General features: G+C 44.1%; 1 protein-coding gene across 2 annotated transcripts in view; it reads right to left on the bottom strand.

Moving 5' to 3' along the window:
• Positions 1–14,483, bottom strand: part of IL31RA (interleukin 31 receptor A) — a 71,901-nt gene that overhangs the window by 12,339 nt on the left and 45,079 nt on the right. For both annotated transcript variants that reach the window (XM_008952738.4, XM_063604451.1), the window contains exons 7-11: positions 13,958–14,037; positions 10,288–10,504; positions 4,173–4,355; positions 3,001–3,102; positions 2,050–2,196 (exon numbers count right to left, since the gene is read on the bottom strand). In XM_008952738.4, coding sequence (XP_008950986.1) covers positions 2,050–2,196; positions 3,001–3,102; positions 4,173–4,355; positions 10,288–10,504; positions 13,958–14,037 — 729 coding nt within the window. The remainder of the gene's footprint in view (positions 1–2,049; positions 2,197–3,000; positions 3,103–4,172; positions 4,356–10,287; positions 10,505–13,957; positions 14,038–14,483) is intronic.

A 14,483-nucleotide genomic window follows, 5' to 3' on the forward strand; every position in this document is an offset into this window, starting at 1 on the left:
ATTGGAACCTGTGCTTCCAAGCTCAGCTGTCTCACATTCTCACCCCTACTCATGTCCTGCTTAAATACCAAGATGGATCAAGGACCTCAATATAAGAGCTAGAACTATAAAAACTCTTAGAAGACAGCATAGGATAAATCTTCACAACCTTGAATTTCACAATGGTTTCTTAGATATGGCACCAAAAACACAAGCATCAAAAGAAAAAAATAGATCAAGCTGGACTTCACTAAAATTCAAAGTTTTTGTGTATCAAAAGATAATATCGAGAATGAAAAGATAATCCATAGAATGGGAGAAAATATTTACAAATCATATATCTGATAAATAACTTATATCCAGAATATATAAAGAACTCTTATAAATTCAATAACAAAAAGACAACCCAATTTAAACATAAGAAAAAAGATTAAAAATACACTTCTCCAAAGAAGATATACAAATGGGCTGGCTGGGCGCAGTGGCTCATGCCTGTCATCCCAGCACTTTGGGAAGCTGGGGCAGGCAGATCACCTGAGGTCGGGAGTTCGAGACCAGCCTGACCAACATGGAGAAACTCCATCTCTACTAAAAGTACAAAATTAGCTGGACGTGGTGGCGCACGCCTGCAATCCCAGCTACTTGGGAGGCTGAGGCAGGAGAATCGCTTGAACCTGGGAGGTGGAGGTTGCAGTGAGCCAAGATCGTGCCATTGCACTCCAGTCTGGGCAACAACAGCAAAACTCCGTCTCAGAAAAAAAAAAAGAAAAAGAAGATATACAAATGGGCAAAAACTACATGAAAAGATGCCCAACATTATTAGTCAGTAGGGAAATGCAAGTCAATGAGATAACCACTACATACCTACCAGGACACCCATAATAATTTTTTTTAATGAAAAATAACACGTATTGACAAGGATGCAGGGAAATGAAAACCCTCATACATTGCTAGTAAAAAATGTATAGTGTGGAGTAGTCACTGTGGAAAACTGTTTGGTGGCTCCTCAATAAGTTAAACTAGAATTACAGTATGATCCAGCAATTCAACTTCTAGGTATATGCCCCAAAGAACGAAAAACACAAACTCAAACACATATTTGTACACAGCAGCATATGTTCATAGCAGACATCTGTTCATAGCAGTCCTATTCACAATAGCCTAAAGGTTGAAACACGCTAAATGTTCATCAACTGATGAATGGATAAACAAAATATGGAATATCCACATAATGGAATATTATTCAGCCATAAAAATGAATAAGTACAAAATCATGCTATAACATGGGTGAACTTTGAAAACATGCTACATGAAAGAAGCCAGACACAAAGACCACATATTTTATGATTCTATGTATATGAAATATCCAAAATAGGCAATCCATAGAGACACAAAGCAGTTTGGTAGTTGCCAGGGGCTGTGGGAGGAGAGGAATGGGGAGTGACTAATGAATGGGTATAGGGCTTCTATTTGGGCAGAAATAGAAGAGTTCTGGAAATAGTGGTGATGGTTGCACAATATTGTGAATGCTTCTAATGCCACTAAATTGTACACTTTCAAATGTTTAAACTGGAAAAATATTTTACATGTATTTTACCATAAGAAAAAATTATTTAGCCTAAGCAAGAATCCAAGCCTTGCCCAGTATTTAAGATGTCAGGAGATAAGGTGGACTGAAAAACAAAAGCATGATTTGGCAGGGGCAGTAGAAGTCATGGTGACAGGGTCTGTTCCTCCTCACTCTTTAAGCCAGGCACGCCATTCCTGGGAATGATGGTCGGGGAGCTCCCGGGAGGTCAATTCAGGGCCCAACCAGGACAAATTATAACAACTCCTTCCATTTCCTCAGGACTCTCCTCTCAGGTACTGTCACTTCACTCTCATTTAACCCCCAAAACCCCAAAAGGTGGGTGCTCTTGGCCCCATTTTCAGAGAGACTTAAAGAAGCTAAGTGATTCATGCCAGGTTGCAAGTCACAATGAGATGGGGGAGCCATGCCTACAACAGGTCTATCCATAGCATCTATCTGGGGCTTGGGGTTTTTTTCCACTTCGCCATGGGCGTGCTTACAGAATCCTTTTCCACCTTCAGCTTGGTAAAAGATGGTGTAGTTGCAGATGATACCCTTTCTCTCACTCTTGGGAATCTCTTTCCATGTGATCGTGACCGTCTTCACGCCAATGTTCTCCACCTTGGTCTCAGGACCTTCTGATGGAACTGGAAAGGACAGAGGGATAAATGATAATCACTGAACCGCACTCCAGGAGATCGTTCCCCCACAAAGGCCCTGGCCAGTACTCAGACCAAACCATAGTGCTGGAGGCGACGGGTGAGGGTTGAGTAGGGAATTGATGAATCAGCTTGTTTGGGAAAATTGTTTTCTAGAACCATCTCTCTTAAGCAAGAAGAGAAGTGGCAACAAGACCACTTGAAAAAGTCCTTTCTCATAGATGTCTCCAATTTGGTACCCAGCTTTTTCATTCATATCTGTAAAGTGTACTTATTATCAAATAGTTGAAGAATATGGCTCCATAGGCTACCTTTGAGTGGCAGAAGATATTTTCCAGTGTTGAATCTGGAAGACATGAACTTCCAAAAAGATAAAAGTAAAGCTTGAGCAATTCACCAGTAAAGCCTTTGCTTATTGCTATATAATTAAAAATAATTTTTTAACATCCCTAGCTTAGGATGAACTCTAGGCTCCCTGATGTGGTCTTAATTCAGTGTTATTGCTGGTAGCAGCTCTATTTGCACTGTTTATTTGTGACTTTGGGCAAGTTATTTCACCTCTCTGAGTTTTAATTTTCCATTTGTGAAATGAGGGGATTGGACTCAATGATCTCTAATGTCTACCTCAGCTTCAGAATTCAGCAAATTCATAACATACAGAGCTCACTACAAGATGAAGCACAAATGAGCCCTAAGATGGCTGGGAATGAGCTACAGGCACTTGCAGCCTTATCGGCATGTGGGACAGGTCGCACTGTTTCCTTTTCCCCACAGGGCCTTGTCCATTCATACCGCCTTCTTTGGCATAAGCCTGGATGGAATATGGCTCGCCAACTTTGTCATGCAACATTGGATACACAGAGATGTTATAGCACCAGAAAGGTTTTAATTTATCTGTGAAAAAGAAAGAAAAAAAAGTGTAAGTGCAGAGCACGGCAGAGTGGGAGGAATACTAGACTAAGAGTTATGGCCAAACACTTATAGAAGATATTCCATTTCTCTACAGTTTCCACCTCCGGAAAATAAACAGGTTAGGTTGAATGGTCTCTAATATCTATTGCTTTTCTCAGATTTTCTAATTAATTCTTATTTTTAAATTTAGCTTTTTAGCTTTTTCTTTTTTGGAGGCAGGGAATCCCCGGGTCTGTTCTGACCAAATACTATTGCAGCAGAGAGATCCATAGGATCGCTGAACACGCTGCCTAATTAAGTCCTAGAACAACATATCATCACCCTGTGGATCTCAAACACTGTGACTTCTATCTCCTTTACTTGCCTGCATCCCTGCCTGTGTATTATTCTTAATATGGATGTTTGAAGCATTAAGAAATGATTGTGGTGACAGGATTAAAAGGGTAAAGCCTCATTAGGGAGGCTGAGGCAGGAGGATCACTTGAGCCCAGGAGTTTGAGGTTACAGTGAGCTATGATCGTGCCACTGCACTCCGTCCTTGGCAATCAAGCAAGACCCTGTCTCTAGAAAATAAAAATTTAAACAAAATTAAAAATAAAGAGTAAAGCCTCACTCGCGTATCTTACGTAGGGCAGGGACTTTCCTGAAAAGAAGGCTATTCCTATAACAATCACCTGGGAAGGGGGCCTAACTCTTAAACAGGCAATCAGAACTGAAGAAAGCATCCTAGGTAGGCCAGCTGGGATCCACATTCTGGAGTTATCCATGGGATGACCCAGCTATCCGGGAAGGACTCTCTGATGGTGGGTGTTAAGATGGTGTTTTCCACCTGGAGATCGATCAGATACCTGGTCTGCTTGACACCCACAGCTTTCCGTGCCAGCCTTGCCTTGGAAATACCAAGAAGCGTGTCACTTCATTAAGCTTGCACAAGCTTGACAAATGCTATTAACCACACTAACAGCTTTGAAGCCAAAGTTAAAGATCTAAAAATGGATGAAAATGAAACCAAACCCTGCACTGAGGGAACCTGTGAGTTCCGCCCTGGCTACCTTGCTGGATCGTCCAGTTCGTGGCCTGAGACACAGATTCCCAGGAAAGGGTGGTGGGCTCTGAGTCCACATCCGGAAACCATTCAATCATCCAAGTGTTCACGTCTAGAGCAGAGCTTTGCCACTTCACCACTAGCTGGTCCTCAGCAACGCAGGCCTGCATGACCTCAATGCACTGAAATGCTGAAAGGAGAGAAAAGGACTGCTTCACAGCTACCCAACTCATTCCCCAAATGCAACAACCACACTGGCATCCTCATTGCCTCAGCTGTAAAACAAGGCCAAAGTTCAGGATCTCCACTGCAGCCTCCCCGGATGGGGCTCTTTTCACTCCCCTTATTGCATCCTTTTTCCTTACACAACACCTTGAGGAGTAAGTGGCTTCTTAATCTTCCTTTACCTAACCCCAAATTGACCTGTTTCCAGAAAAGGATCTCACTAGACAGTTGATGACTAAAAAGACTTACCTTCCACAGGTGTCTCTGCAAGTCAAATGGAAAGGAAACCTGAAACAGAGAATCTCCAAAGGTAGAATTTCAGGCTCTGGGGAATTGTGTGGCTGGGAAGCTGGGAGATGGTGACCTTAAAATCGTACCAGGCAGATGGCTTTACGCTTTCACTATATAGTCTGGCTCTGCACAAACTGGATATGAATTCCTATCCTCAAGGCAGCAAATATTGCATTTGTACCAGAAAGATAAAGACATTGCCATCCAAATTACCTAGTATGGATCAATACATAAATGGCAACATTTTCTGCAGGACTGGCCAAAATAATCTGGAAACAGGTCACAAGGATTTATTTAATAGAAAAGTTGAGTGTGTGGCTTGCAATCCAACATCTGGAACTTAATCAGAATCAGAGAGAGATCTTACTGAAACTATTCGAACACACAGAAGAGAACTATTGGAGGTGCAGCAAGGCAGAGGTGGAAGGTACAAACTGGGTGGGGCTCAGAAATTCCAGGGCATGCTCTCCCCTCACCCAATCCTCACCAGCGTTGCACTCCTCAACCTGCAAAACTCGAATCCATGGGAAGAGTGTTTCTTTTTCTTTTTCTTTCTTTCTTTTTTTTTTTTTTTTTTTTTTTTTGAGGCAGAGTCTCGCCCTGTCACCCAGGCTGGAGTGCAGTGGCATGATCTTGGCTCACTGCAACCTCCACCTCCTGGGTTCAAGTGATTCTTGTGCCTCAGCCTCCCGAGTAGCTGGGACTATAGGTACATGCTAACACACCTGGCTAATTTTTTGTATTTTTAGTAGAGATGGGGTTTCACCATGTTGGCCAGGCTGGTCTCAAACTTCTGACCTCAAGTGATCTGCCCAGCTCAGTCGGTCTCCCAAAGTGCTGGGATTACAGGCATGAGCCACCACGCCCAGCCAGGAAGAGTGTTTCAATGAATGTCAGAGATGATCCTGGATACAGGCACAAAAGTGTCCTGCAAAAAAAAAAAGAAACCCAAAAGTCTTTTGAAGCTGGAAGCCTAGGCCACATGTAGGAATCTGGGGTGGGGACCAGGGGTCCTGCATCCTGCTATTCCTTGGCAACAAACCCCAGCAGGCTGTGTGTATATTTAGGAGTCTTGTTCTTGTAAGCCACAGTTGACGGATCCTTTTCCCAAACAGGGTCCTTATGAGACACTCCAGGGGCTAGTCCTAGCAGCAAGGCCAGGTAATTTGTCAACCTGAAAAGGTAACTCTGAGAAGGACAACTGAGGCATGGAGGAAATGTGAAGCCACAGAAGGAGCAGAGGCCGGGGCAAGAAGCACAGAGCCTGGAGATCGACCCCACCTAACCCTAGGGCTCTGAGTTTCTCCTTCCAGCCTTCCCCTGCTCACCGCCTGGAAGCATCCCCAGCCAGTCCTGGCTGAAAGTCCCTGCTGGAGCCTTGGAGATGTAACTAGACTCTTCTAGCAGCCAATGTTGGCGCTCCACCCAGACCCACTCAGCTTCCTTCTCACTGTGTGCTTGTGTTTTGCTTGGCTGGGATGACTATGAGATGTCACTCACACTCTAGATAGAGTCCCCTGCAAGATCCAGTGGGAACCCCCCTCCCTGGGGCTTTTATCTCAGATTGTACCTGTTACAGGTTGAATTGTATCCCCCCAAAGTATATACCCAGTGCCTCACAATGTGACTGTATTTGGAAATAGGCCATTGCAGATGTAATTAGTTAAGACAGTGGGCCCTTTATAAGAAAAGAGGAATCTGGGCATGGAAACAGAGACAGACAAGAAGCTAGCCATGTGAAGAATGAAGCAGAGATTGGATTTATGGGAGTTACTGGAGCTACCACAAGCCAAGGAATACCTGGGGCCACTACAAGCTGGAAGGGGTAAGGAAGGATTCTCCCCTAGAGACTTTAGGGAGCATGGCCAACCAGCACCTTGATTTGGGACTTCTGGCCTCCAGGACCATGAGACAATAAAGTTCTGTTGTTTGAAGCCCCCCAGTCTGCAGTGCTTTGTTTTGGCAGCCCTGAAAGCCCACCTTCATCTCAGCCTCTGCCCTGTCCTGGCCTGCTTCTGCAGCTTCCTCATCTCCCTGGAGGCACTTTTTAAAAAAATGATTGCCCACAAATCCTGGCCTGAAGAAGCCAGTGTTGGTGTCTAAACCCACACTCCTTCTCACCAACACTGGAGCTCTGAGGAGCAGGGAGGTCCGGGTCTAAAGCGCCAAGTGCACTGCAGAGACTGCGGAGACCACAGGGGCGTGGCGCCGGCCCCAGGAAGCCATGAGTCAACCTTGAAAGGGGAAAGCCTGGCCACACCAAGGGGCGCCAAAAGGGAAATTTCCAAGTCATCACTCTACTCAATATAAACGAATCGCCGGGTCCTTCCATCATTCAACAAGAGCTTTCTGAGCAATTACTCCAAACATCCCCAGGTGTGGTGGGAAACACAGATCCTTCCTTGAAGAAGCAGGGAGGGGCTTTGACTGTGAAAGCCATTGATTTCTTGTGATCTGCATGAAGACAGTCACCCGGGGCTCACGTGCTGGTGCTGCTTCTCCTTTGCCAACCGTCCTGGCCCATCCTGAGCTCTGCCCCAACTTGGGCCCATCTTCCTCCTCTGGCCTTATGACACAGTGGCCGGGCTTTCCGATGCCCTGCCTGGGACCACGCCACCGCTGCCTGCTGTCTCGGGTCTCACAAAACCCAGGGCGTGCTGAGCAGAAGGAACCTCATTCCAAGCCCTTATTCCAAGAGGGGAACGTGGAGGCCCACACAGGTCAATAACCAGTTCAGTGTCATACAGCATCTGTGACCGGAATTCAAGTCACTTTATGAATAACACATCTAAGGTTGTGGGATATGGTACAAGTTGGGAATCCTGCAGATCCGAGCTGGAATCATCCCACTCCAGAGACCTTGGGCACATTACTAAGCTTGCCTGAATCCCTTTGCCATCTATAAAATAGATCTCACAGCATCTACATCATGAGTCATGTCAAGGCTAAAATGGGAAAACCTATGTTATCTTAGCACAATTCCTGACACATACTAGTAGACAATGTATGATAACTATTACTTAATGATAGTTATACTTACAAAAATTATCTTATTATTCTCTAGTTATTATTCTCATCCTCCAGTTGCCTCCACTTTAGTAAGCAAAATTCTGTAGAATATTACTTTCTTTTGTTTGTTTTTGAGACAGGGTCTCGCTCTGTCACTCAGGTTGGAGTGCAGTGGTACAATCTCGGCTCACTGCAGCCTCAACCTCTTTGGCTCAAGCGATTCTTCCCCCTCAGCCTCTCAAGTAGCTGGGACTACAGGCACATGCCACCAGGCCTGGCTAATTTTTGTATTTTTTTTTTTTTTTTTTTGTAGAGACAAGGTTTCACTATGTTGCCTGGACTTGTCTTGAACTCCTGAACTCAGCGATCCACCCGTCTTGGCCTCAAAGTGCTGGGATTACAGGTGTGAGCCATCGTGCACATCCAGAACATTATTTTCTTTTATGTCTGGGACTAGCATCTGTAAAGTTTCTCTGTAAAGAGCCAGATAGCAAATATTTTAGATTTTAGGTTTTGTGGGTTAGGTCGTCTCTGTCATAACTATTCAACTTAGCCACCGTTGCACAAAAGAAGCCATAAACAATATGTGAGCAAATATGTGTGGTTGTGTTAGAGTGAAACTTCATTTACAATAACAAGTGTCCAACCAGATTTAACCTGCAAGCTGCAGTGTGCCAATACCTGATCTAGGACCCTTATAATTGATGATCACACAGTCGTATCTGACACAAAGCCAAAAAAAACTTAAATGAATTTAGCATAACTTTAAAGTGTATTTTATAATATTTTTAAAGTTGATAATCTGTGTCTAACAGAAATTTGATCAATCAGAAATTTTATTAAGAATGACAATAAGCCAGGAGCAGTGGCTCACGCCTGTAATCCCAGCACTTTGGGACGCCGAGGCAGGTGGATCACCTGAGGTCAGGAGTTCGAGACCAGCCTGGCCAACATGGAGAAACCCCGTCTACTAAAAATACAAAATGAGCCTGGCGTGGTGGCGCATGCCTGTAATCCCAGCTACTCAGGAGGCTGAGGCAGGATAATTGCTTGAACCTAGGAGGTGGAGGTTGTGGTGAGCTGAGATCACACCATTGCACTCCAGCCTGGGCAACAAGAGCGAAACTCCATCTCAAAAATTAATAATAATAATAATAATAATAATGACAATAGTAATAATTAGCACCAGACAAAGCATTTTATATACGTGATCTCATTTAATCTTCACTACAGCTCTGTGAGGTATGTATTATTATATAATAGCTCCATTTTACGAGTAGCTAAGCTTCAGAGAAGTTAGGTAACTTGCTCAAGGTTAATGGTATCTTGTGGAAGAGCAAAGATTTGAACCCGGGGCTGCTGGACTCCAAAGCCCATGCTTTTATACCCTATTCTTTACCACCTCCCATCCTGGGGCCACACTGGGAAACTGAGGTTACTATTCAACAGCACCTCTATTAACAAAGGATGTGTGCCCCACTGACACATGCATTTGTCAGGAACTTCATCACTAGGGTGTTGGACAGGCAGGAACTAGGATGTCAGGAAATGAGGACTACAGGGAGTAATATCAAGTGTAGCTCAAAATACAAAAATATAAATATCTAGGAATTATAAAATGAGGGTTTAAGGAGAAGAGATGGAAGGGAGCATAGGCAGAGAATTCTAGAACTGGTTGTGTAAATGTCTGAACCAGTCTAGGTGTAAGCAAATAGAGAAAGGTGGTGAATTGGACAGAACATTCCTAACTATGATATGTTTCCACAAATAGTTACTGCACACCTGCTCTATGCCAACTGCTCTATGCTATTTTAAGTGTTGGGAATTAGGTTAAAAAAAAGAAAGGAAAACAGACAAAAAAACACTGCCCTCATGGCATTTACATCCTATTGAGGAAGAAAAAGGCAGTAAAATAAATAAGATAATTTATAGAATAAGGGATAGTACTAAGTTTGAAAGAGAAAAATAAGAGAGAAAAGAGGAAATCTATTGTCTGCAATTCTTTGAATGAAAGTTTTTTATTCCAAAACAGGATAAATATGAGTTTGCCTGGGAGCAGTAATATGTCAAAAACTACTTAATCAAAAGTGTAATGAACAATTTATTGGCAAGTATAAACACTAGAATTTTTCCATAGTGACAAATGGAAGGGGGAAAGGAAGAAAACAGGACAGCAAGCATTAAACCAAGGATGGGGATGTGGTGAGTACCCATTTGTGGGGAGAAGAGTTCAAGAGCAGCTTCGGTCATGGAGGACAAATGTGAGAAATAGGACAGTTTCATAGGACTTGACCCAGCTTACATTCACTCAGACCAGAACAAATCAAAGCTGCACACAGAACTTCTAGATGTATGGCTTTGTATTCTGTAATTTATAAAGTCTCTGATTTTTAACGCAGGCTTTGTTCCAAAGGAACATGACTTCAAGTGATTCATTAATTACCAGCAAATTCTCATTGCTTCACCACAACCTAAAAGGTCCCCACTCCATTTTCATTTTGACTCAAGAGAAACAGCCACCCTTGAGAGCACAGGGACTGCTCCTTGGCCAATCGATGGGACCAGGCACCTAAGGAAGAAGTTGATGCTCTACTTACATTTTTCTTGAATAGCTGGAATCCTCAGGGTGGCCACTGGAGACTTCCCAAGAGAATTATAAGAAATCATAGACACCCAAAAGCTCTCGCCTCCCAGATGCAGTTCAAGCTGCTGGTTAGTGGTGTTCATTGTTTCTGTGAGGTTAGTGTTGTTTTCTGGATAGTACCATATGTTGTAGCCAAGTGTTTTCTCTAGGACTGGGGCTCCTCTTGCCTTCTGAACCCAAAGAAAACAAAATTTATTGCCAATAACAAAGAAAAAGAAAGGCATTGAGACAGTGAGAAGCGGTGGGGTGAGGGTGGGGAATAAGGCTAACTATTAGATACTAAACTACAATCAGGTAATTACCCTCCAGGGATGAATAAGATCCTGGGCTGTGATAGTAACACTTCAAGTGCCAGAAGAGGGGATTTACTAAATTTCTTCTAATTCCATGAGGCTAAACTAGAAGAATGCCCAAAACAATGTAAACAAGCCACCCTTATTTCCTTCTGCCTGTATCTTTCGCTCCATCCCACTCGTGTAAAGGAGTAAGGGCTAAAAAGCTGACACATTCCCTCTCAGCCCATCCAAAGTCTGGTCTGGCTCTGAGTCATCTCTTGCCTGGAGTATCCAAAGGTTGGAGAGTACCCTATGCCCTAGTCTTTTATTTCCATGCCTCTCCCTCTGAGAAGGGAGCCAGCTTCCCTGGACCAGGCGCCCCAGCCAGGCGTCCTAGCTAAGAGGGCTGCACTGCCAGTCCCAAACCCTTGGCGAGAAGTTTAAGGTGGAATCCTGAGGACTTTAAGCTAAACTCTTATTTTCAGCCTTGAACTTGGGCCCACTCACCAGACATTTGCCTAGGAGACAGCATGGTGAGTATTTCCCAGAATTTATAGGGCTTCCCCTTCTGTTACTGATTATACACATAGATGGAGCGTAATGCCTGAATATAAGTCCAGGACTTATAAGTGGGACTTTAGCAGGCACTTCGTCCCACTGCCTTCCCAGTTCAGGAATTTCCTTTACTTTTATGTCTAGGCATAAAAGGTCAGCTAGAATCTTCCTAATGACCAGGAGCCTTTTATCTCTCAAGACGACCCATTTTCTATTTTATTGTATTTATTTATTTATTTTGAGACAGAGTCTCTCTCTGTCGCCCAGGCTGGAGTGCAGTGGCCTGATCTTGGCTCACTGCAACCTCCGCCTCTTGGATTCCAGCAATTCTCCTGCCTCAGCCTCCCGAGTAGCTGGGATTACAGGTGTGCACCACCATGCCCGACTAATTTTTGTATTTTTAGTAGAGACAGGGTTTTGCTGTGTTGTCCAAGCTGGTCTTGAACTTCTGACCTCAAGTGATCCCCATGCCTTGGCCTCCCAAAGTGCTGGGATTACCAGCCCAGTCCACGCCCAGCCCCATTTTCTTTTTTAAATAACACATATTCTTTTTAAATAACATATTAATATGTTATTTAAAATATTTTTAAAAAACATATTAATATGTTATTTAAAATATTTTTAAAAAACATATTAATATGTTATTTAAAATCTTTTAAATAACATATTAATATGTTATTTAAAATCTTTTTAAAATAACATATTAACATTTTAAATAACTTTTTAAAATAACATTCTTTTTAAAATAATAAAAATTGAGATACAATTCACATTCCATAAAATTCACTGTTTTAATGTGAGTTCAATGGCTTTTATTAATAGTATGTTCAGTCATGCAACTATCACTATTATTTAATTTTAGAGCATTTTAGTACATTCTTTTTTAACCAACTCAAATTCTTAGAGAGCTCTTTCCTTTTGAAGGTGCGGGGGGGCGGGGGGGTGGTGTGGAGAAAAAGACCAGACCCAACAGGCGACGGGGAGGAGGCGGGCACTGAAATCCATCTTCTCTACTTCGCAAGCTGCCCTACTTGGCCCTTCGCCACTGCTATGTAGCTAAGACCACATGTGGGCGTGCGCGGTTGTTGGCTTTCCTCCCCCAAAAATGTGTTGCCACAATCATTTGTTTTCATACTTGATGGCTGAGAAAGACAGACAGCACAGCATCTGGGATTGATTCTCTAGGATTCCCCGCCATCTCTGGCTGTTGTCCCATGCGGCGGCGGCACCGCCTCCGCAACCCAGGGAGTCCCATAGCCCTGCGGGTGTGGAGGGAGTGGGCGATGGTGCGGGAGCCTCCAACCCTGAGGTAATTGGAATGTCATCTGGCAAAGCAGGACACTTGCTCCATTTTCAACAGGATTTTGAACTTGCCTGGACTTCAGCAAATATGAGCTAACATCATGAGCATTTCCTGGGAATTCTGGAGGCACACGAAGGAATTCTGGCATCTCACTCCTCTCCTCCTTCTTCTTCCCCATCTTTTCACTCTTTTTTTCTCCATCTGCCCTTTTCCTTTCCTGTTTATTCCCTTGTCCCCCCATTTTCTACTCCTTCTCTCACTTCCCTCTCTCAGGTCCTCTTCCCTCTTCTTCTTCTCTGCATTCCCCACCTGACTTCTCCTGTTCCTCACTCCCAGGCCTCCGCCCTAGGAAGGACCATGTGGTCCCTCTTCTGTTTTTGTGCCCCACTATTTCAACACACATGTGCCATATATGTTGCCAATGACTCGAGGACACACTAGCAAGCTGACCCTGATCAGAGCTCTTCTTAGACAGCTGGGTGGGGAGGGGGGTTCCAGAGACTTACGCTGCCTTCCAGCAGAGGCTGGTCAGTGATCGTTTCCTCCAGAAGGTCATGGTGCCTCCTGCACTTTCACTTTCTACCCACCCCGAATGTTAATGTTTCAGACCAAAGAGGAGGGGGGCCAGCGTCTGTCATGCATGTTTGGGCCATCTGCAAGATGACCTATAGGGCTTTTTTGAGCTGGCCAACCAATGTGAGATTTGGGGCATCATAAAGCCCTCTAGGGAAGGAAATTCTGGAGGTAAAATTTCAAGAATCACAGTTTTTAGAAGGGTAAGAGACCAAGGGCTTTTAAACAGGATAAAGAAACAGGCTGGGCATGGTGGCTCATGCTTATAATCCCAATGCTTTGGGAGGCTAAGGTGGGAGGATCTCTCGAGCCCAGGAGTTCAAAACCAGCCTGGACAACACAGCAAGACTCAGCCTCAACCAAAAAAAAAAAAAAAATATATATATATATATATATATACATATATATATATATATATATATATATATATATTTAAATTAGCTGGGTGTACTGGCACACTTCTGTAGTCCCAGCTACTTGGGAAGGTGAAGTGGAAGGATCACTTGAGCCCAGGAGTTAAAGGCTGCAGTGAGTTATGATTTCACTACTGCACTCCAGCCTGGGTGATTGAGCAAGACTCTGCCAAAAAGAAAGAAAGGCGGTGGTGGGGAGGGAGGGAAAGAGAGAGAGAGATAGAGAAAGGAAGGGAAGGGAAGGCAAGACAAGGCAAGGCAAGGGAAGGGAAGGAGAGGGAAGGGGAGGGGAGGGAGTGGGGAGGGGGAAGGGGAGTGGGGAGGAGAGGGGAGGGAGTGGGGAGGGGAAAGGTGAGGCGGGGAGGGGAGGGAGGGAGTGGGGAGGGGAGGGGGAGGGGGAGGGGGGAGGGGGAAGGTGGGGGGAAGGGAGGGGAGGGGAGGGAAGGGAAGGGAAGGGAGGGAAGGGGAAGAAAGAGAGAGAAAAAGAATCCAGAGGGAGGTCACCTTCCATAACAACCGCACTGGCCTTCTTCCATCCGCCTCAGCTGGTTTCAGGACTCTCCACAGTTCCAGGCCACATGGAGCTGTAAGGAACAAGAATGAGGTACTCAACCCAGAGATAAGGGAGTTGCAGAGGAGACAGGGAAGGTTAGCTGGGCAGTTGGGAAGGATTTGCTTGAGGGAGCCAGTGGGAATAAGGTGAGGAGTGGAGGGATGGCAGCTTTGCAATGACCAAAGATGTCTTCATTTTGTGGTCAAGGAACTGGAATCAACCAAAGATAAAAAAATAAAACTGCTCTTGAGTCTGATGATTTAATGTAAGATAAAGGAAAAGTATAATAGGCCCCATTGTAATATAATTTGTCACCCAAATCTAGATCAAAATGTGACTATCTCATGTCCTCTAGATCTAACATATATATTATAGCTGGGAATGACACAGATAACTCACAAGGAGATATATGTATATACAATTTATACCAAGTCTACTTCCAAAAAAATAAAACAACATACTTGAGATGTTATAAAA

Source organism: Pan paniscus, chromosome 4 (assembly GCF_029289425.2).
Source record: "Pan paniscus chromosome 4, NHGRI_mPanPan1-v2.0_pri, whole genome shotgun sequence".
Lineage (NCBI taxonomy): Eukaryota > Metazoa > Chordata > Mammalia > Primates > Hominidae > Pan > Pan paniscus.